Source organism: Naumovozyma castellii, chromosome 5, assembly GCF_000237345.1.
Source record: "Naumovozyma castellii chromosome 5, complete genome".
Lineage (NCBI taxonomy): Eukaryota > Fungi > Ascomycota > Saccharomycetes > Saccharomycetales > Saccharomycetaceae > Naumovozyma > Naumovozyma castellii.
The window spans coordinates 403378-426531 of NC_016495.1; the positions used below are offsets into that span (position 1 = coordinate 403378).

At 36.5% G+C, this 23154-nt stretch overlaps 10 protein-coding genes and 1 non-coding gene across 11 annotated transcripts; 5 read left to right on the forward strand and 6 right to left on the reverse strand.

Annotated features, from left to right (window-relative positions):
- Positions 1-344: 344 nt before the first annotated feature.
- Positions 345-2558, forward strand: NCAS0E02110 (SRP1/TIP1 family protein; the record flags this gene model as incomplete). Its single annotated transcript, XM_003676592.1, has 1 exon — positions 345-2558. The coding sequence occupies one exon, from the start codon at positions 345-347 to the stop codon at positions 2556-2558; it is 2214 nt and encodes a 737-aa protein (XP_003676640.1).
- A 626-nt stretch (positions 2559-3184) lies between these two features.
- Positions 3185-4321, forward strand: SLG1 (Slg1p; the record flags this gene model as incomplete). The annotated part of the gene is made up of 1 exon (XM_003676593.1): positions 3185-4321. The coding sequence occupies one exon, from the start codon at positions 3185-3187 to the stop codon at positions 4319-4321; it is 1137 nt and encodes a 378-aa protein (XP_003676641.1).
- Positions 4322-4780: 459 nt separating this feature from the next.
- CUB1 (Cub1p) lies at positions 4781-6361 on the forward strand (the record flags this gene model as incomplete). Its single annotated transcript, XM_003676594.1, has 1 exon — positions 4781-6361. One exon carries the CDS (start codon positions 4781-4783, stop codon positions 6359-6361), a length of 1581 nt encoding a protein of 526 aa, XP_003676642.1.
- Positions 6362-6671: 310 nt separating this feature from the next.
- Positions 6672-8117, reverse strand: APM1 (Apm1p; the record flags this gene model as incomplete). Its single annotated transcript, XM_003676595.1, has 1 exon — positions 6672-8117. The coding sequence occupies one exon, from the start codon at positions 8115-8117 to the stop codon at positions 6672-6674; it is 1446 nt and encodes a 481-aa protein (XP_003676643.1).
- Positions 8118-8339: 222 nt separating this feature from the next.
- EST3 (telomerase subunit EST3) lies at positions 8340-8898 on the reverse strand (the record flags this gene model as incomplete). The annotated part of the gene is given in 2 exon segments (XM_003676596.1): positions 8340-8615; positions 8617-8898. Coding segments are annotated over 2 exon segments (558 nt in total).
- Positions 8899-9003: 105 nt separating this feature from the next.
- On the reverse strand, positions 9004-9075 carry NCAS0Etrna12D. Its single transcript has one exon. It is a non-coding gene; the product is annotated as a tRNA-Asp (tRNA).
- A 515-nt stretch (positions 9076-9590) lies between these two features.
- Positions 9591-11411, reverse strand: CIR2 (electron-transferring-flavoprotein dehydrogenase; the record flags this gene model as incomplete). Its single annotated transcript, XM_003676597.1, has 1 exon — positions 9591-11411. One exon carries the CDS (start codon positions 11409-11411, stop codon positions 9591-9593), a length of 1821 nt encoding a protein of 606 aa, XP_003676645.1.
- A 402-nt stretch (positions 11412-11813) lies between these two features.
- GDS1 (Gds1p) lies at positions 11814-13505 on the reverse strand (the record flags this gene model as incomplete). Its single annotated transcript, XM_003676598.1, has 1 exon — positions 11814-13505. The coding sequence occupies one exon, from the start codon at positions 13503-13505 to the stop codon at positions 11814-11816; it is 1692 nt and encodes a 563-aa protein (XP_003676646.1).
- Positions 13506-14856: 1351 nt separating this feature from the next.
- NCAS0E02180 (uncharacterized protein) lies at positions 14857-16254 on the reverse strand (the record flags this gene model as incomplete). The annotated part of the gene is made up of 1 exon (XM_003676599.1): positions 14857-16254. The coding sequence occupies one exon, from the start codon at positions 16252-16254 to the stop codon at positions 14857-14859; it is 1398 nt and encodes a 465-aa protein (XP_003676647.1).
- Positions 16255-18000: 1746 nt separating this feature from the next.
- MSC6 (Msc6p) lies at positions 18001-20157 on the forward strand (the record flags this gene model as incomplete). Its single annotated transcript, XM_003676600.1, has 1 exon — positions 18001-20157. One exon carries the CDS (start codon positions 18001-18003, stop codon positions 20155-20157), a length of 2157 nt encoding a protein of 718 aa, XP_003676648.1.
- A 219-nt stretch (positions 20158-20376) lies between these two features.
- Positions 20377-23061, forward strand: SOG2 (Sog2p; the record flags this gene model as incomplete). The annotated part of the gene is made up of 1 exon (XM_003676601.1): positions 20377-23061. The coding sequence occupies one exon, from the start codon at positions 20377-20379 to the stop codon at positions 23059-23061; it is 2685 nt and encodes an 894-aa protein (XP_003676649.1).
- Positions 23062-23154: the final 93 nt, after the last annotated feature.

Sequence of the window (23154 nt, forward strand, 5' to 3'; positions counted from 1 at the left end):
AGCAGCACATCGTCGAGAAAATTTTTTGCTGGTTTTTTTTGGACGCGTTTTTTTGGTAAAATATAAACAATGAAAGATGTCCCAAAAGGGAATTCATTCTCTTTTGCCTAAAGATTGACGTAGGAAGTAAACGAACACACGTCGACATATTTCCCTTCACATAATGTCAACTGTCAGCCTGCCATTTTTACGAGGTGCAAAGAGGTTGGTGATTGTTTGCTAAGCTTTCCTGTTGCAAGACTATTTAAGCACTATGCTCAATAAGTATATTCTTCTTCTCCTTTCATGTAGTGCTTTCATATTAGATATCCTTTGAAAAGAGCATATCTCGAATTACTTTAACAATGAAGCTATCCACATCCGCCACTTTACTATCTGCTGCCTCCGTCGCTTTGGCTAACACTATCACACCAGCTGAAAATGCTGAATTACAAGTTGTTCTAGCTGATGTTAATGATAACCTAGGTAACTACATGAACCTATTGACTGTTTCAGGTTTCACCTTACCAGACAACATTATTGACATTTACATAGGTATGGGTACTGATCCAGTTAGTTACACCACTCTTTTCACAGAACTAGACATGGGCCAAATTAGTGCTATGTTAACATGGTTACCATGGTACTCTTCTTTGGAACCAAAGATCTCAGCTGCTATGGCTCCATTCCAAACTACCTCTACTTCTACAACCACCTCTATTACAACTTCAACTGCTCAAACCCCAAAGACCGTTGCTAAGACCACCACTACTCCAGTTGCTGCTGCTTCTTCTGCTCCAGCTGCCGTCTCTTCTATTGCTCCAATTTTCTCTAACTCAACTACCATGGCTCCATTCCAAACTACCTCTACTTCTACAACCACCTCTATTACAACTTCAACTGCTCAAACCCCAAAGACCGTTGCTAAGACCACCACTACTGCCTCCGTCGCTTTGGCTAACACTATCACACCAGCTGAAAATGCTGAATTACAAGTTGTTCTAGCTGATGTTAATGATAACCTAGGTAACTACATGAACCTATTGACTGTTTCAGGTTTCTCCTTACCAGACAACATTGTTAACGTTTACATGGGTATGGGTGCTGATCCAGTTAGTTACACCACTCTTTTCACAGAACTAGACATGGGCCAAATTAGTGCTATGTTAACATGGTTACCATGGTACTCTTCTTTGGAACCAAAGATCTCAGCTGCTATGGCTCCATTCCAAACTACCTCTACTTCTACAACCACCTCTATTACAACTTCAACTGCTCAAACCCCAAAGACCGTTGCTAAGACCACCATCTCAGCTGCTATGGCTCCATTCCAAACTACCTCTACTTCTACAACCACCTCTATTACAACTTCAACTGCTCAAACCCCAAAGACCGTTGCTAAGACCACCACTACTGCCTCCGTCGCTTTGGCTAACACTATCACACCAGCTGAAAATGCTGAATTACAAGTTGTTCTAGCTGATGTTAATGATAACCTAGGTAACTACATGAACCTATTGACTGTTTCAGGTTTCTCCTTACCAGACAACATTGTTAACGTTTACATGGGTATGGGTGCTGATCCAGTTAGTTACACCACTCTTTTCACAGAACTAGACATGGGCCAAATTAGTGCTATGTTAACATGGTTACCATGGTACTCTTCTTTGGAACCAAAGATCTCAGCTGCTATGGCTCCATTCCAAACTACCTCTACTTCTACAACCACCTCTATTACAACTTCAACTGCTCAAACCCCAAAGACCGTTGCTAAGACCACCACTACTCCAGTTGCTGCTGCTTCTTCTGCTCCAGCTGCCGTCTCTTCTATTGCTCCAATTTTCTCTAACTCAAATACCACTGCTGCCGCCGGTGGTGTCAGTGTCACTACTGCTATCACCAAAATTACCAGTACTGAAACCTCTACCATCTGTACTGAAGCTAAATGTCAAGGTGCTAAGACTGTTATTGCTGCTTCTTCTGCTCCAGCTGCCGTCTCTTCTATTGCTCCAATTTTCTCTAACTCAAATACCACTGCTGCCGCCGGTGGTGTCAGTGTCACTACTGCTATCACCAAAATTACCAGTACTGAAACCTCTACCATCTGTACTGAAGCTAAATGTCAAGGTGCTAAGACTGTTATTGCTACTGAAACCAACCTTTTCACCAACACTACCACTTACTGTTCTTCCACCATCATTACTGAAAGTGTTGCTACCGCTTACAAGAAAGCCACTGAAACTGCTACCAAGACTGTCTGTACCGAATGTCTAGAAGGTAAGACTCTTATTGCTACTGAAACCAACGTTAAGACAGGTACTACCACCATCAACAGTTGTCCATCAGAATCTACCGAAGCTGCCGTTAAGCCAACCTCCAGCAACGAAGGTACTTCTACTTTGAAGACCACTGTTACTGTCAAGTCTAAGTCTTCTGCTGCTCCATCCACTGTTGCTCAAGTCTCCACCGCTCAAACCTCTTCTCAACAAGTCATTAACCAACAAACTGAAAATGGTGCTGCCAAGGCTGTTGCTGGTTTAGGTGCTGGTTTCTTAGCTGCCGCTGCTTTGTTGTTATGATTTTGATGCCCTTAGTATAACCTCTTAAAAAGGATAGAGCCAAAATAATCAATTTTGTGTTATAAATCTACTTCTTAATGAATTTTATATGATTCACCCTTTTTGTTCATCTTTTATATGATCTGCTACTGTCTACTGTACAAGGACCGGTTCATTCATTCATATTAGACTTTTTAACTCTTTATAGAGTATTATACATACCACCATATAGATGCAAAAAATAATTTTTTAAAGAGTATTTGTTCCGGTATTAGACTACTCATTATATAACTTGTGTGTATGCGCCGTACAACACGATGGAAGGGCTGTAACCCGGCTGGAGATTTTGGTCGAAGAAGTAAAAAAAACTGTTTATGATTTGAGAATTTGGCGTAGTTCAGAAAATAAAAGAAAATAATAATATTTGGGAAAAGGTTTTAAAATAGTTCGAGAGTTTAAGATCAGAACAGTAACTATAATAATATAAAGGAGGGAAATTTCGTTCACACGCTTCCCATTTGTTATAACTTTCTTTCCTTTAAACTTTGAACTCATCGCTATAACCTATCTCTAAAGAGAATTTGGTTGATACTTTCCTTCATATCTAACGCGTAAACTACTAAAATTAAATTTCCTCAAAAATACAGATGTTACTCAATAAAATAGGTCTCCTACTCACAATACAGGGACTTTGCTCGAAATTTGCAAGTTCTCAAGACACAGCATCCACCTACATAAATTGTTTTGCATCACTCCCATCGGATTTCTCATTGGACAATTCCTACGCCTACCAAGCAAGCTCTTATTGTCACGATAAATGTTTAGCTAAGGGTTCTAGTTATTTTGCTCTTTTCAACCACGGAGATTGTTATTGTGGTAATTCAAATCCAACAAATTCAGAATCCACTTCAAGTTCCTGTAATACATACTGCTACGGTTATGATCAAGAAATGTGTGGGGGGACGAGCTCATATTCCGTCTACAGTATTGGGACACCAAGTGATGATGATACCAGTAGTGTGAGCAGTAAGAGTGGAACCACAACCTTATCGTCCTCGACAAATTCACAATCTTCAGCATCCAAGGGATCGACGACGTCACAAAGTTCATCTACCAGTTTAAATACAGGAGGGTCCACCTCATTATCATCACAGGGCACATCAGCTGGAACATCTACATTGCAGGAGACAACGTCCGTCGTATATCAAACGGAAATCCATACGGAAGGTGGCTCAACTATCTATTTAACAAATACCATAACAAAAAGCTCCTCTGCACAGGAAACTGGTTCTGCCAATTCTACTACTACGGGGAAGAGCACTAACGCCAAGAAAAAGACAAATGTTGGTGCCATTGTAGGTGGTGTCGTTGGTGGTGTCTGTGGTGCAATCATAGTGGCAGTCGTCATACTATTTATGGTAAGACATATAAATATGAGACGAGAAGAGGCTAGAATGGAAAAGGAATACCAAGAAGCTATAAAACCAGTAGAATTTAATGATTATGATACAACAACGTCTGTTCCAGGTGGAGGAATTGTGCGTGGAGACTCTTTAATGACCAACAATGATGTACGTACAAACAATACGGCGTATGCATCCTCATTAACGTCTCAAGGCCTACCACTGACAAGTTCATTTGTTGCAGACGAGAGGTTACCGCCACATCCAGTAAGTAATCCATTTGATGATTCTCGTAGGATCAGTAATGGTTCGATTCTACATGGGCCAACGTCCTCAGGTGGTAAAGTGTTGACCGTGGTGAATCCTGATGAGGTAGATTGAACTCTGCGTATATATCCTAGAGACAATTTCATGATGAAGACTAAGTACTTTTGTATATTCCTATATGACTGTATAAATAAACAAAACTTTAATAGTAAACCCTACCTAACCCTAGGGTTACGGCAATCGAGAAATCCGAAGGGGGCAAATGAGACATTTCAGTAATGGAAAACTAAATAACAAGATAGAGCTGGAACTACAAACCATCCTTGAATCATTGCAAGACATCATTTCATAGTTTACTACACTATTACAATACCCCACCATTGTTGTATAAGGAAAACTACTTAAATTTCTTTAATTGCGATATAATTTTCTCTGAGCCAATTAACGTCCCGCAATATCTTATTTCAAGTTAATAAACATTAACTTACAATAAGAAGACACTTCTACTGAAAAACAAAAAGACATTTTTTAAGCATTAGAAAGACTTATACCTTCTCGAAAATATCAACAAAAATGAATATGTATCCATCCAATACCACTCACCCGCAAGAAGTCCCTAAAGAGGAGGAAGATATCTTAAATTATCTTCTTGATGTTAGAAGCTTTCTCTCGAAATTGAAACAGAACAGAACTCAATATTTAAATTCTAAAGATGTACAAATTACTTACCAAAATGTGTTAACCAAAGTTAGGGAATTGGATGAAATTCGAAAAAATAGCCATGATACCCCATCTAAGAGTGCTACTACATTAATTCATAGTAATGAATTACACAATAGAGTCGACTCTGTATTAGATGACGTATTTCAATTATTGTCTCTTTGTTTCTTGACTGTTGGGTTGAAGAATTCCGCCCCTGCTACTTATGCCTCATTATCCACTGTACAAAGCTTATTGGAACATTTAAGCGAATCGAACATTTTTACTCATCACGATTTATCCCCCATTAAGGATAGATTAAATGAGATATCCAAGATTGTAGAGAAAAGTTGCGGTAAGCTTCCAGATGAACAGCTGAATGACGATGAGGAACAAAACTTAAAAGATATCGATACAGAAAGGAATAAAAACAAAATCGAACAAGATCTATTATTACGTGCCAAGCTACAACACTGTTTGGACGAATATAAACAAATTGAATCTAAATTAGAAGAAATTGACCCTTCTTTAACAAGTACTATGGAAAAATTGTTTCAGATTCGTAGAGGATTACTTTCATTGGCTGCTTCCACTAAGAAAAATATGAATCAGGGATCTTTGACTTCTGAAAAGGAGCTGGAAAATAAACATTTAGTCTCGCAGGAATATGTTAATAAGAAGCTACATGCATTGGAAGCTGAAGTCCAAGCATTAGAAGCAAACCGTGATGAATCAGGGAAATTTAAATCCTTAGAGACAAATGAAGTGGCAGAAAATGGACAAAACGTGTTAAACGGATTACTAGATGACTGTCTTGATCTGATCAATGATCTCTCACACCAGACAAACGGTCATTTGAATTTAGATCCAACTTTACAACCAATTTATGAAATGCTTATTGATATCAAGACAACATTGGAAAATTTAATGATCACAAGAAGGTGGACTCTAAGAGAAACCGATCTTTTCACCTATCAAAAACAACTTGGGGAGATTGATAATATGAGAGTTGAAGGTAGATTCCCTACCAAGCACATCGACTCTAAAGGACAATTCATCTTATTATATTTATTGCGTAGATGTTACGCCATTATCTATAAGTTGTTAGAAAGTTCTGAGCCGGTATCCGAATCATTACAACCTATCCATAATCAATTATCCACTGTCCGTCGTTGTCTAATGGAACTAAAGAGAATGGGAGGTGTGGATAATGACAGAGAGTTATATCCATATCAAATGAAATTAGCTTCATTAGATAATCTTCGTGTGGATGGGAAATTTTATGATTCTGAGGGGAATATTCCCGAGGGTCAAGGTACTTTAAATGCCTTACTTGCAGCTTGTTTTGACATAATGCATGAATTAAAAGTTGAGGCTGAGGAACGTGAAGAACAATCAAAGTCAGATGCTGAGAATAACGATGATGGACAAAATAATGAAGATGAACAGAATTAATCATTGATGATAGATGAAAAGAAACCGTTGTAAGAGATATATACTTAACTACCTGCACATATACATATGACACCTTACATATTATAACTATAATATACTTATCAATGCGATGTACGTAAATAGCAAGGCGTTACGTGGTAGTCTGTGAGCCTGTAGACTGTTGTCTAGGATAAGTTAGTAAAAGTAATAAAATAAATATTCAACTGAAAGAAGGGTTTTTTGAAAAATAGATTTACCAAATATATACAATTCTATACTCGTTTAACAGATTACTGATTAAATGCTTACCTTAAAAAAGGGATTATCTTGCTTAGGTCAAACGAATGGTATAATCATCACCACTTTGAGTAATGTACCTAACCCAAGGATAACTTTTATATTGCAACTTAGGTTCATTAATCTTCAAATATTTGACTTGAATACCAGATGTCGTAAAGTACGGAATTTGAAACTTTATTTGTACAGGTCTCTTTGCCTTATGTTCCTCAATATTACCAATCGAAGGTAACTGCATTTGGGCCGACATGGAGTATTCTTTGCCGCCTGGAAATGACCTTATCTTCCAAATTATAACGTTCTTCTCAGGAACATATTTTATAGATCCATGTGAATATTTGAATTCAGGAGTATCTGCATCTTCGGGTACAGGAATTATGATCTGTACGTTTGTAGCTGTGGACTTCTTTTTAATTTGTGCCTTAGCCCTACAGTGAATTTCAATTCTTGATTGGGAATGTACTTGGATGTTCATATCACACCATATCAACGGTTTTATAGATGTTGATAATCTATAATTCATTAATTCAAAATCTCCATCGGGTGGAATAAAAGTTATTATCTTCTCCGTTTCAAACTTACTTAGTCTAACACATTGATGGAATTTCAAATCTTCTAATTCTATATTATTCTTTTTCTTATCGGTTGTCGAACTTGCTACGCTAGCACCTTCATTGTTTAACGAATCATCATCCATATGTTTCGAAAATATTCCTTTATCATTTATTCCCAGTTTTAAATCAGGCATACCTGAAAGGCGTGATTTAACCTTCACTTCACCGATAATTTCTGATCTTAAGATCTGTCCCTTTTGAGTCATCAACATATTTATGGACTCTATAATATCCAAAAACGCCTCATTTTTTTTGTATTTAATATCAGCGGATCTCCAACTCACTGAATTCGTCAATGCTTCAGGAGGTCTCGCGGCATTTCTCTTCTTCTTTGCTGCCTTTACCAATTTAAATGATTTTTGAGTAATATACTGTTTCAACATCTTTGTTTCTGTAATTTGTGGAATACCATAGTCCATCGTCTCATCTAATAATTCATATATGATAACGAAATTGTCCCTGATAGACTCCTCTTCCACAGTCTTCAGATAATTACCAAGGACATCAACCAACTTATAAAGGAATGCAAAGATTTGGGCTGCATTTGCTGACATTGAATTGGCAATTGCAACGAGGTAAACATCATTATGCTGAATAAACAAGTATTGCATGCCGTTGTAACTTAAACATGGTGGAACCAAATTTGTTTCTTCCTCTAAATCAGATAATAGGGTGGGAAATTTTTCAATAGCAGAGATTGGAATATCATCTCTGTACCTTCTTGCTAATAATGGATACCCCTTGCTATCACAGAAATATACCGCCGATGCCATTATTGATATAACTTTGTTTGTTACTAGATTTCGAGGATTTTCTGATTGATATGGCACGTAAGAGTTGAAAAGTTTCAAGTGTCTTGTTTTCATGTTCTATTTTCTTAGTAGGCGAATGGAATCTCCTTTTCAAAAAATGCGTCTGAAATGTCTTGTTGTCAAGATCGATGGGATCATAGTTTGTATAAGTAGACTATCTATGTAACAGAAACAATTCAATTCCATATATATAATATATACCAATATTAGAATCGATAAAATAGTTAAAAAAATAATGTCTTGCCTTTGTCGTGACACCACGCTTCATTAAGTGCTCTACAAGGTTGAATAAACAAAGGGAAATGAACGCAAATGTTGTACTTGGTCACCATCAAATAAAGAAGCTTGGTTAATCTGTAAAATTGGTACTAATGGACTAACATTTTTTGAAATAATAAAATCAATATTACCGAACTGAGTAGTAATTTGATCTCTTGACTTGTAGATGATAGCAGCATCACCAATAACTAGAAGGCAATTCAATGTCTCGGAAGTTAAGCGACGGTGGTGTCGTCTTTCAAAATTCGAGACGCATTTGGGAGTGAATTCAACTAAGTAGTTGGAATCTGCTGTCTCTTATAGATGCAGAGATGGCATAGTTATTTATTTTGAAAAATTTAGTTACCTTAGTAAAATGGCAGTGATTGGTTAAGACTTTGGGGCTACATTGTGGTGCTCGTAGATCTGCTTCATTTAAAGAAGGAACCTCTCTCTGCTGGTTTCCAGGCAGGTATGTTTTCTTCTGTAAAGACTCCCTCAGTAAACCTTCAATCCATGGCTGCAAGAAAATTGAGTCCGTTTGAGATAGTTTCGAGGATAAAATAACTCTCGGCATCTTCAGTAAATTAAGTTAAAGCTTTGGTCTAGATGTATCATCTCGAACCTGTTATGTTAACCAAAAAATCATATCAGAGTGAAAAAAAAACCAAAAAAGATATATCTCCGCGACGGGGAATTGAACCCCGATCTGGCACGCGACAAGCGCCCATTCTAACCATTAAACTATCACGGATACTTTTATGTTTTTTGTAGTCAGAAATAGAGGACCATAGAATCATTCAATGGGGATTTATTTTTTCATTTGAGAACTAGCCATCTATGGTAAAGATGACCATATGACAATTATTCATTTGTTTCTGAAGATTCGTAGATTCTGGATGTTTGTAAAATGTGCCTGATATGCTTCTTAATTTAACTTGCTTTAAATTCTCGCTGCTTGTACTAAAAGATATCAAAGTAAGAAGCGTGCCGGATGTTGATAGTAATCATCAAGAAATCATCAATTTAAAGGAACGAGGTATTTATATCGTTTATACTACCACACCTTTGTCAGAGGCACCATTTTATTATCCAACGTGTTGATGTTTTTGTAGCAAAAATCCTTTACAAGAATTGCATTGTGCGTGTGAGGAAGTTTTAGAGTACCGGTAGGGCACTTAATGGCAATATTTCGGGGTTACCAACGAATGAGTTAAATCTATATTATATTAAGAATAAATAATTTTGGAACATATATAAATCCTGGCCCTATGTGTTCGTATACTTAGGACCATCACCACCTTCTGGCACCTCCCAATCGATATCTTGAAGAGGTGTCTTAATATCACAGGTTTTGCAGTGTATACAATTCTGAGAATTTATCTTAAACTTGACACCCACTGGAGAATTTTCCTCTTTTACGTATTCATACACCCCAGCAGGACAAAATCTTTCCTCTACCCCTTTCCATTTTGGGTATGAATTGACTGCATGACTGATTTCGTCCTGTGTTTTAGTTAACCTTAAATGTGACTCCTCATCCTCATCGTGATAAGTACCGGTTCTTGAAACAGATGTCATTATATCAAATGTAATCTTGCCATCATGTTTTGGGTATTTAATAGGTTTATACTTCGAAGCAAACTCTGTCTTCAGAGCATCTGATTTATTATTCTTGAAAGTCCATGGCATACGTCCCCGCAAAATCATTGAATCCAGACCAGAGTAAACCATCCCACCATACCCTCCTAATGGAGTATTAAATGCAGGTCTTAGATTACGTACTTCATACAGCTCATCATAAACCCAAGACTTCTTGAAGGCCTCTTCATATGACTCTAGGTTAATCAATGGATCTTTAATAAGACTTTCTGAGGGGTTCATGTCAACTGATGCCTCGGGAAGTTGTTGTAACTTGGAAATATTTTCATATATTTTCTCGGCTGCTAACATACCTGTCTTCATGGCAGTGTGTGTTCCCTTTATCTTGGGTACATTCATAAAACCTGCTGTTGCACCCACCAAGACACCACCTGGGAAATTTAGTTTTGGAATAGATTGTAACCCACCTTCATTCAATGCACGTGCACCATAGGTAAGGCATTCACCACCTTCAAGAATATTCGAATAATATGGTATTTTTTTCAATTTTTGGAACTCTTCATACGGTGAGACATATGGATTTTTATAGTCTAAGCCCAGAACAAGACCCACTGTTACTAGACCATCTCCAAAATGATATTGGAATCCACCACCATAAAGATCATTACTTAATGGATAACCCATTGTGTGAGTAACAAACCCTTTTTTAAAATTTTCTGGTTTCACCCTCCATACCTCCTTGAGACCGAGTCCATATGTTTGCGGTTGTTTCCCTTTTCTTAGTCCGAATTTCTTTATTACATCTTTAGTTAATGACCCATGGCAACCTTCAGACAGAATTGTTTGTCTTGCATGAAATTCCATACCTCTCTCAAAATGTTCCTTTGGTTTCCCCAATTTAGATATTCCTAAATCCTTAGTGGCAACACCCAAAATACCATCGCCCTTTTTATTGTAAATTACTTCTGAAACTGAGATGCCGGTATAGACTTCAACCCCCAATTCTTCTGCTTTTTCGCCTAACCAACTCGTAATTTGACTCAACGACCCAACATAATTCTTACCTTTGTTCTTTAGTTGACTTGGATGCGGTAAGGGAACAGAAACTCTATCATTGAAAAAATATTTGAACTCTTCTTTGTTGACCAAAGTACCCAAATTCTCAGGTAAATCAAACCCCATTAATTCTTTAAAGCTTCTTGTTTCCAATATGACTCCCGACAAGATATGTGCCCCCACATAGGCACCCTTTTCCAAAACAACAACCCTTATTTTATTATCTTGATCTAACTGTTTCAATCTAATTGCAGCTGAGAGACCACTAGGGCCGGCACCAACGATACAAACATCCACCGTATCTACTTCTCTTTGTGAAGTCAATTGACTACGTTCTTCTGGAGTCAAAGTTGCAGTGGAAAGCAAACGGACGGAACCAACTCTTTGCAGTCTCAAAAGACTACGACCATTATAAGACAGCAATTTAAACATGGTGATAATTTGTTGCTGCTCTTGGAGAAATAATTTGCTCTGCTATTGAAAATTCTGTGGAACGGTAAACCCTACCCATTTATAGGCTTTGAAGACTATTGTTTGTTCTGTAATGTTGCAAGACTCAACATTGTAGTCATGATCTCCTCAGTTGAGAAGAGGAGTCAGTGACAGGATGCGATACTTCCACTATGTGACGCCGCGTCTCTTAATGGCTATGAAAATGAAAACGAAAACGAAAACGAAAACATAATTGTAAATGAAAATGGGAATGTTTTAAATTAGCCTAGACCTATTAAAACACTACAAAATAACGAACACATTAAAGAATACAAGGGATGGCGATGAAAAAAACTAAATGATACAAATAAAAATAAAACAACGTTTAAAAATGTCCTTGATCTAGTTGAATATACTATCTAGATCGTCAATGCTCAAATCTTCAGGAGACTCAATATCTTGACTCAAAAATCCTTCTCTCACCACCTTCATCCATGAAGTAGTTGGATTCGATGATAGAGCAGAACTAGGAACCGTGATATCAGCTGCGTCAATATCTTGCGGCTCATTGATCACAAGCTGGTTGCTACTATCGGGTGTAGGAGACTCAATAGGCGTCTGAGTGAATATAATATTGTGTAGAGCTGAAACAACTCCCGTAGCCATTTGTGAATTTGTCTTGTACGGATTCCTTGGGAGAAGTTTTGAGATTCTTGGTGCGGCAGCTGCGGCCGTAACGTATGATGGTTCTGAAGTTCCTCCCCTCGAATTCAAAGCGGAAACAGCTCCAGTAGTTGATATGGAAGTTGAAGATGGTGCTGATGAAACGGAGGAAGAGTTTGTTGTTGATTTAGATTTCATAGTCTTAACTTTCTTTGTAATCTTACCGACTGATGCAGTATTATTTTCTGAAGTTCTTTTCTTTGGAGTCCCTTCCAGTCCAGATCGTGAGGTTGATATTGTAGGTTTGATTACATTTTTCACATCTGTCACTGAAGGTGCAGGCATATTTGTTATAGTATTAGGATTGGAAATGGATGCGCTTGGTGATAAATTTAATGAGACTGGTGATGTGGAATAAGGAATATGAAATTCGGGACTTACTGAAAAGGCCAAATTAGAAACATTTAGTGTTGGATCGTTTGAAGTATTATCATCTGCGTCAGAATCAGGCAATGATGTACTCTTATTCTTACCAGAAGACGTCGCCGAAGATGTGCTTGCTTTCTTCTTGTTGGTGATACTTTCATAAAGTTGAGGATTTTCCTTAGCTAGCTGTAACTTTAATTTTCGTACTACCACCTGAGCTTGTTCTTTGTAATCTGGGGCTAATATACCTCTGTAAACATAAAGCATTCTTCTTGGAGATGAATTTGACCATTCTCTTGATAATGCATATAATAAGGTCTTCTCACCCTTTTCAATTTTCTTAACATATGCGTTCAATTTAGCAGATATTAGATTTGATAACTTAGTAGATAAGTTGCTCATATCTGGATGTTTTGTCAAGAGATGATCACACAGTTGTTTGACAGTCATACCTTGTTGATTTGGGTCCATTTCCCACAGGATCACAAAAACTGCAAATAATACATCATCATCCAACGGACTGGTTCTATCTTCCGGTTTAGGTCTTTCACCGGTCACTGGAATTAATTTAGAAATATCCAAGAGTGGATTTTCCTTCTTTGGAGTATTATCCTTCTTACTCTTGGCAGAGTTATCAATAGCGTCCCTTTTCACTGGTGTTGCGGATGGCAACGGTCCGGCGACACTACCATTGTTATAGGAATATGAAGACGAAGAATTTGAACCATTGACAGAGGTTCCAAACGGATTGAAAGAATCTACCATTCCATTAATAGTATCAAATGAATTATTATTGTTTAAATTCATTGATGGATTAATGTCGGTAAAATTCACAATTTGTGAACCTGGAAGGGAAGCAACTTTATTATTGTTATTACTATCTTTGGTAACTTGATTATTATTGATACCCAATGAACTCACTTGGAATACAGGTGAAGTAGAATTATGTAGCGATTCATTTTCCATGGTTGGAATTTGAAGCTGTCTTGAATTTGCCAAAGCCATATTCTATTCAATTCTAATGTATTAGTTTTTCAACTTAACCTGATTCACTTGAAATTAGGGGAGCCGTACAAAAAAAACACGACACAGAGTATAATGAAGTACGAAAAAAAAGATAGCAGTATTGGACAATTAATTAAAACGTCCAACGTCTTCACAGAAAATATGTGATTAAGATAATAACAACCAATAAAGTGTTTGCAGTAGAGAAATAAAAAATGCTAACAGGTAATGTTAAAGTACTGAAAAGCGCGTATCTTTGTTATTTCAATTCCCTCTTGGGTTTGGGTTTGTCGTTTGTTAGAAAAAAGTATATTTGACAGAAAAACAATAAAAACAATGGGGTAAAAAAAGTCCGCAAACTGAATTAGGAAATGATATAAGAAACCCATGACTCAAAAAAAAAATAGTGAAGAAGAATAATTCAAAACTAAGAAAACTGGAAAAATTGGGAAAACCAAATGAAAATTTTTTTTCGCGTCCCTCCGCGTTTTTGCGTGGGTTGCAAGAAAAAAAATAGTAAAAGAAGAAGATCAAGAGATTTCGGAAAAAAATAAAAATTAGGGGAGCGTTGGTTAAAAAAATTTAATTCTCCGAGGATGAGCCCCCCAAAGGGTATTTTGCTAGAATTACAAACTCCCAGATGTTGGAAACCAATTAAAACATAGTAACCTTCTGTTCATGATATCGGTACTAACGTATAGTAGTACCTCGTAGAAATCTACGAAAGTGTGTTACTCCAATTTGTATTCCTATAACGTTTTCCCTAATCAGGAATACTATGTAAAAGAGAAAAGCAATTTTGCCCCTTAATACTTCTCGAATAAAAATTTATAGAAGCTTAAGAACCTTGCCTTAAGTATACAAGCTATATTATGCTGAGAGTTGCAACAAGAATTCATAAAAGTAATTTTAACGTTAGGTTTAAACTTTCAACCAATGTGGAGCCCCATTTCCCACATGACAAGGGCGATGCCGGAAAAAGGGAGATTATGTTCCGGTTCCACTAGTACACCGCGCAAAAAACCAGAAAATATTTGAAAGCAAACTAGAATTTTTAGAAAATTCTTAAGATGTACACCCATACACCACATGACGCAAATAAAAAGCAGTCATGAATTTACTTTGTTTATATATGATGAAAATTAAATTAGCCGCCGAGCCCTAATTTTCGTTAATGGTACAGTTTCCCAAAAGTGATAAAAAAAGTCATTTCTTATATGCTGAAACTTTTAAATGTAAATAAGTATATATCTGTATATATGTATTGATAAATAAAGTCGTTATCCTCCTAGTCGTATGAGTATGTGAGTGCAGGTATTTGGAAACGGAAAAAAATATGTAACAAGGCAACTTAGGAACGTGAGGTTGAAGTAGACCTTTTTTTCATTCCTGATGGATGTGGATCTTCCATGATAGTTGTAATAGATCTCTTTTGCGAGAAGCGATTGTATTTATTCTTGGTCATCGATGGCGTTATTGGCGTCAAAGGCTGCTTAATAACGGATGATCCTGAAATGAAATGGCTTGGTTCCCTTGATGGTGTTGCTAGTTGTTGAGTTGGATACAAGTATGGTGGTATATCCTCCGCTGTCGTTGTAGCATCACATGGATTCTCCTGTGATATGGGTGTGGCCACACCTGTATTTAATACTGAGGTTAAATATTCTTGAACGCTTGATGAGGAATAGAATTGGTTCATTTGCCATTGAATGCTATAATTATATAATGCATCGAATAAAGTCTTGAAAAACGCCGTCCTTGAAGTGCTGCTATTGTCGTTAGTTTTGTTATCATCCAATTGGAGGTTATACTTTGAGTTGAAACTTGATGGCAAGGATGACGAGTTTATAATCTCACCTTCACTATCTTGTTTGTTATATGCTGCTGACAACTGGGTTAATAAGGCCTCAGTTATCTTTATCATTTGAGGGTCAGTGGCGAATGAATGTATATCTTCCCATGTATTACTCCTTTTAAAAATCAAAGCTGATTTGATGAGATTTATAGCCGTGATGGATGTGATTGATGGATCATAATTGAATGCCAAATCTATGTTGAATGATGCCAATTCACACAACATGATAGCCCCAATCTTAATTTCATTAATGGATACGTATTCATTATGAATAACATTCCTTTGATTTAGAAATAGAACGATATCAATTATCGAATCATGAGTGGCCACTTGACACACAGACCAATCCAGTGATTTCAAGATATGTAATTCCATTTCTTTAAATTGAGAAATGGAATATTGATTACAACATAATTGTTGCAACACTCGTAACGTTGGGATGTATGTTTTCAAATCCCAATATTTGGAGCTTATCCATAATGCGGTCAATGAAATTAATTGATAAGTGAAGTTTTTAATGAGAAATTTTGATGAAAATCTATCGATAATGTTGAATGTTAGGAATAGCGATGGTGTTGATAGTTTTAATCTTGTATGACAACACATTATGAAATCAAATATTAGGGTTCTCATCTTTTCATTAATTTCAGGTTGTAATTGGAATGAAGCTAATTTCGGTTTATTGATCTTATAATTCTCTGATAATTCCAAAGACATTGATCTTTTCCATAAATCCTTACTGTATTCATTTATAGATGCCTGATGATTAGCTAGTTCACTCTTCAACAGGTTTTTATTTTGATTCTTGAGTTTTGATCTGTTACTTCTTGCTTGAGATAATTTTAGCAGGTTAACCGGTGGAAAGTTTGGATGTGTTACAGAAGTACGGATCATAATGAGGGACAGCTTCTTAAGATATATTGGACCAGATCAGATCAGTTCAGACCTGTAGCAAGCAAATGTATTCTTCTTTTTTTTGAAACGAATGGTGGTACCAGTTTATTATCCTCTTCATTCAAAGGATGACAGAGAATGATAGATAACCTTGGTATCAATCAGTATCTTTCCAGATCGTAAATTTAGAGAAGATGAGAATAGAAACGAAAGAAGTAAAGGAAAATGGAAAAAAAAGAGGCTTTCTTGCGATTAGGTTTAAAATCTTTTTTTAAGTTAATGAAAGTTCCTTTAAGTTTCGCAATTTAGACCTAACTTTAATTCCTTGGAGAACAATAAAAAATTATGTTATCCTAGGTAAACTAATATAGGAGACTAATGACAAGGAAAGAAAAAAAGAATAGTGTAATATTTAGTACATAAATGAAGTTCTATTACAATCGCAAGTACATAATTGGCTCTCAATATTGCACCGTGTGTTTCCAACTGGTCCAACATCGTGAATCCGACAAAATCATTGACTGAGTGTTTTGTCTCTGGCCATCCAGTGAAACATAGGCAATGATCACAGGAAATGCAAGTTTACGTACACATTATCCCAAGGAATGGGATGAAAATCCTCGACTTGATTGATTATCTGGATGTATCACCAAATTCCAGGGATACGGTGAAGATCCCTGGATGGTAGCGTTTGCTTTTCAGTTCTTGAGTCTTTTTTCTTTCATTCGTACGTAAGCAAAGATGGCATGCCATAATTATTTCTTTAAGAGGATAATTACCATCCGAGCCACTGGGAACATTACCGCTTCGGGTAAAAAGGAGAAGAGAAGGCCATCTTGGGAATTCTGTGCCCCACGCTCATCTCACTCTTGCTAATAATATCTATCCAGAGCACCATCTAACGACGATGTCCGTTATCGACAGAGGCAGTCCTCAATGATCAGGTCATCCCCGGTGTACTTGAGCTCGTGGGCATCGGAATTTAGCCCTGGCACTACGCAAGTGCACCTTGTGGCGGACAACTCGAAGCTAAAAATATATATTCATCATTTCCTCCAGCGGCGATGTATTATAGCAAGAGGCAATACATACGTTTCCTTGATTCAAACTGTATAATGTATGTCATCTCCAAGTGACAAAAAGTGCGTAATAAACGACCAAGGAAAATTTTACTTGTACCTGTCGGGCATTTTGAAATGACGGCATTGATCCCTCCCCTCTCTGGGCTCCATCGTAAGACATCTCAATAGATAATCGAGTACCTGTCTATTTTGGATCCCCTCTTGTTATGTTCGTTGTTACCTTTCGAACTGTTTAGATATCCAAGGGTTCGTATAGTTTACGTATTTCCATTCAAGTTTTGAATAAACAATCGGTCAAACAACACACCCTCTGGGTGAGACAATCCACTTAATGGTCTCTCCACATTCTATTATGGCTTCAAATACTGTAACGTCGACGTTATCATTAACTATTTAAGCGCCGACTTTCCTGTGAGAGATCTTCACCGATGGACAGTTTCTTTTTGTGCGGGCAGTTCTTAGCTTTGATAATGCCACCAAGAAAAAACACCTTGTAATTGCGTGGCATGTGGTGTACACCGGGTAAACACCCCGATAACCCTTTAAATCTTTATCAATTGCCAAATACGACATATGGGAATTTTTACTATGTACAAATTGAGAATCTCGATAGCAACGAACGAGATACTGCGTAAAACACAGCAAGATCAATACATAGCCTACTATGATTTCAATAGGAGCTACGTTAAGGAATAGAATTGTTCTAGCCCGCAATATAACACGTTTCCAAAGTGTATTGAGCCATTCGAAACCTATACCGGATATAAACTCGAACAGTGATGAGGATTTGAAAATTGTAGATGAGCTATTGAATACGGATAATTCCAATCAACTTAAAAAGAGAGACCGTCGTCCCTCTTATGAAAACCCGATCTCATTGCTCCGTAAACAATTGACCGAAAATTTGGACTCCACATCTGATGTATCCAGTTCGTATGATCTGCTTAAGAAGGGTATCAGAAGGATTCAAGAAGAAACTGCCAACCCTGATTATGTGAAAAAATCTTACGGTTTGAATATACCGTTAGTGAAACTATTAGATAAGGCGACTGATTCAGTGAGGAAAAATACTCCTGAAATGGAAGTGGATCCTTACCAAATATTAGATACTTTATGTCAGAATGAAATAGCACATTCCCAACATTTTGAAATCTTGTTGAAATCTTTATTGTCACAAGATAGGCCACATGACGTCTTAGCATTATGGGTCAGATACTTACAAACAATTACAGAAAATCCTAAAGCTCTAACAACACAAGCGTTTAAGAAGAACCATCGTAATCAAGAAGTATTCTATAATCCACATTTGGAAAATATTGCACTCACTTCTGTCGCTTATTTATTACTTCCTAATTCAACACCAAACATCCAAACACTTTATGAAATCTTGAGGTTGGACAAGGGGAAGGGCGATGTCTTACCATTTAATTATGTTAAAAAGGTTATCTTTAATGTGGTAGCAGAATCTCAAAAACCACTTGCATTTGCAGGGTTTGACAAACTTTTCAATCAATATATTAGGGCTGACAAGGAATCATTTTTGAAAAAATTAGACAATACCATTCAACTTTCTCAACTACGTGAATATTATAAAACATATACTGCGATCAAGACCGATCTAGATGGTGAAATCTTGGCAAAATGTATGGATAAATATATTGAGTTCGGAAATCCCTCCGAAGCAGTATCCATTTACACTAAATCTAAAAACGTGGAATTGAACTCAATATTCTTGAAAAATTCTCTATTAGTAGCCGTTGCTAATTTACCTGCAGATTCAAGAGCAAGTAGATTGAAAAGAGTTATGGCCGTTTGGAACAGTCTTATTAAACCTGTTAATCCCAATGCCGCTTCTTATGCCGCATTGATTAAAGCCGTTAATGAATCAAGAAATCTAGATGAACTGAAAATAATATGGAAGAACGATATACCATCAACTGTAAAAGAAGATGCAATTGTCAAGGAGGCTTATCTAACTGCAATAATTAATGATCCAGCTGAGAAATTTAATGTCAAGGAACTTCCAGAGAATATACAGTCTTTAAGCTTGATTAATGCAATCCTCATTAAATTGGCCGCCGATAGTGAAGTGACCAAGGAATCGTTTGATGAATTTTATAACAAATACTTCAGCAAGGATTCTCCCATGAGGAAAACTCCCGACTTGGAAACAAAGGCTATCAAAATGTTTGCCTCTTATCAACATACAGAAGATAAATCTTCATTCCAATTTTTCCATTCTATTTCACTAAATCCAAGAGATTTTAAGAGAAGTTTAGCTATAATAAATGATTTTATTAGAGTGGTACCCTCTATTGAACCCATTAGAGCCTTTTATGCGGAAGCTAAGGAACCTTTTGACGCAAGAAGATACAACTCCTTTATTAATGCGGAATTCGAAAAGAAAGATGGATCCAGTGATGTAGCAGAAGAAATATTCCATGAATTTACTAAGAATGCAAGTGAATCAAAGGCAACCATGGACAAATATAAAGAACCTTTGGAAACACTAATGAAGGGGTTTTCATTCTTGGCCACGAAGCATAGAAATACAAGCCTACTACTTAAAGTTGATACTTACTTGCAATTGGCTCGTAAATTGAAATTGGACGTTAATTTTGCCGTCCTAGCAAAAATTCTTTTTACCATTTCATACTTGGCAAGAGGAAATTCTGGGAAATTTACAGAAGAAGAACTTGCTGCTATTCAATCAATCTCAAAATATATTCAAGGCAATAAATCTTTTACACCAAACGAAAGAGATGTTCAAATTCTACAAAAAAAATGGTATAAATTTTTTCTCAACGAAAAAAGAAGGTGAAATTTCGGAAACTTCTACTTAATGAGCGTGTATAAACTAGATAACAACTGTAAATAGAAACGAAAATGAAAACGAAAGGTAATAGTTTAATAATTGTTACTTTTGTTTATTATTACCAATTCAATAGTTAACGTTTGTTGGAGATATTACCCTGTGCTCGGGTTCGGGCTTGATGGAGGATCAAATATGAAATTTAACGCCAAGATGGGCTCGTAAACAATGGGCTTTAGAGTAGATCACAGACATCTATCTGAATCAGGTGCTTCTATTTGGTTGATTGGTCCAGTGAAAGCATTCACACTATATTCCAATTCAGATATAATGCCGCAATCAGTAGCAATGGTGCAACAGCAACAGCAGCAGCAGTCTGACCCACCAAAATTGAAAAACTTCCAATTAAGCCAACTAATATCGAATGAACTTTCTCATCAAAACAGCATAAAATCTACCATAAAGTTAGTGGGAATGGATATATCAAGTATAAGTGATGAAGATGTTAAGTTGTTGCTTGATGTTGAAAGGTTATCTCTGAGGAAAAACCGTCTGATATCCCTACCTCCAAATTTCTCTCAATTACAAAAGCTTCGCTATCTAGATCTACATGATAACCGACTTTTCGACATACCTCCAGTATTATTACAATGTCCACAACTAGAAATTCTGGATCTTTCTTCTAACCGCATACAAGGGTTACCTAATGAGATGACAACCTGTTGGATGAAAAATCTCAGAGTGCTATCTTTGAAAAATAATAATGTTTTGTCAATTTATTCATTAAAATCGTTAATATATCTAGAAAATCTTACTGTCTTGGAACTAGAGGGGAATAATATACCTAAGGAAGAATTAGATATTGTTCAGGCTTATACTCCAATGACTTCAAACGTATCAAGTGAAGAGTATTGGGCTAGAGCTCTTAGAAGATACTTAAAAGATAATCCACAAGAGCCTAAGATGTCAAAGGCTAACAAAAGGAAAGGGTTCATAAATGGGTTGAGTTCTACCAATTCTTTACCCACAGCTTCAACATCCTCTAGCTCCAGTAAAAATGTCTCAAATATCACCCTCCCCAATAAAGAATCTGATTCTAATAATACAATCAATGAAAACAGTAATAATGATCTGGAGAATGCCGAATTGTATAACAATTCTAAATATAATGATTATTTCAAAAGGCTATCGGTATTACCTGAAGAATCACCCATAATCAACGAACAACAACGCGTATCTCATGCAGAATTGGTAGTAGCATGCAGAAAATTACTTTTTAGTTTCACAGAGTGCCAACAATCGATACGGAAAATAGCGTCCTTCTGTAAAGAAAAGGCTATAGCAGTGAATGTCGTTTCGTTGCTATACTCAGTGAGGTCACATATTGATAATTTGGTGGAAATATTACAGCAAGCGGAAAATGATGAAAACTTTCAAGATCAAGCATTAATTAAGTTATGCATGAATATTACGGCGATCTTTAAACAAATTATAACGTTATTACGTAAAAACTTCAAGACATTTTTTGAAGAGGATGATCTTTGCTTCATAAGGATGTTTTACATGACATTACTGTGCTCGTATAGTGAAATGTACAATGCATGGACATTTATAAGTTTAGAGAAATTCGACAAACCTAAAAAGAAACCCATTGGTAGAAAGGACTCTACGTCGATTTCATTTAATGCAAGTAACAGCAGTAGTAAGACTCATTCAAATAATAGTAGCATCATTGAAAATATAAAGCATAAGCCTCGAACAAGAAGTAATACTTTACAAAATATTCCTCCAGTACCCACCCAGCCAAATAACCAAACCACAACTGCTATCAAGGGAACAGCGAATCCACACACTTCCATTGGAAATGCTTTAATATCAGGCAAGAATGTATCACCAGGGTATGTTAATAATAATAATATCTTTTGGGCACATTCCAATAGCGTTCATTCAAACACTGGTCATAGTACGTTAATAGAATCATCCAATTCACCATCTCCCTCAGGTATTGCAGCTCAATCATTAGAAGATTCTAGACATATGGAAAGTTCCCCAAAAAAGGTTGGCCACTATTCCCCAAATTCGAATGCTGAAAGTCGAGAGTCAGCTACTAATGTTCAAGCCAATGTTCCTGCCATACCGATATCGTATCCATCATCCTTGTCTAGGAGCAAATCAAATTCAACAAATAATAACAACAGTAACAATAATTCGTTGAATTCTCCACCAAGATTGACACCATCTTCGGCAAGACCTAATAATAATGTCATGACTTCGGAGAAGGATATTGATTTGCAATTATACCGTACATTATTAACAGTCGTTAAAATAGTCAATATCGTCTATAATCAATTAACTTCTGAGATATCCAAGACGGCCATGGCTAGTACAACAGGGCAGCAAGTACTGACTGATTCTTTAGCTACTAAGATTCGAGATTTGACTGACACTTGTTGTCAAGTAATGGATTTATCTAAAGTATTGAATGAAAGATTGAATTTATTGATTAATAAAGATGAAACGATATCTGAAAAGTATTTAACCAATCAAGAGAAATTGAATACTTGGGAAAATATCAATTCATTCTTAAAGACAATTATTTCAATTCTAGCAAGTACAAAGATATTAATGACAGAATTGCCAAGTCTTAATGAAATTCGACCCAATTTAGCATCATTAGCCGAGATTACGAAGGATGTAACTGTGATCTTGGATTTGAGTTCTTATAAAGTTGTCTCTATCAATGCTCAACAACAGCAACAGCAACAACAACAACAACAGCAACAGCAACAATATTCATCGCATATGGCCACACAGCAGAGTCATATCCAAATGGTAACAAAGGATACCCATTTCCCATTATTAACCCCCCAACCGAAATTGACTAAGCAGAATGTGAACCCATTTGATCAATAGGTGTAAAAGTAGGTGGTTAGGATGATTGCACTTTTAATAAAATTACATATTTGGGATAATAAAATAAATACAAAATTGGATATTTTTAAATAA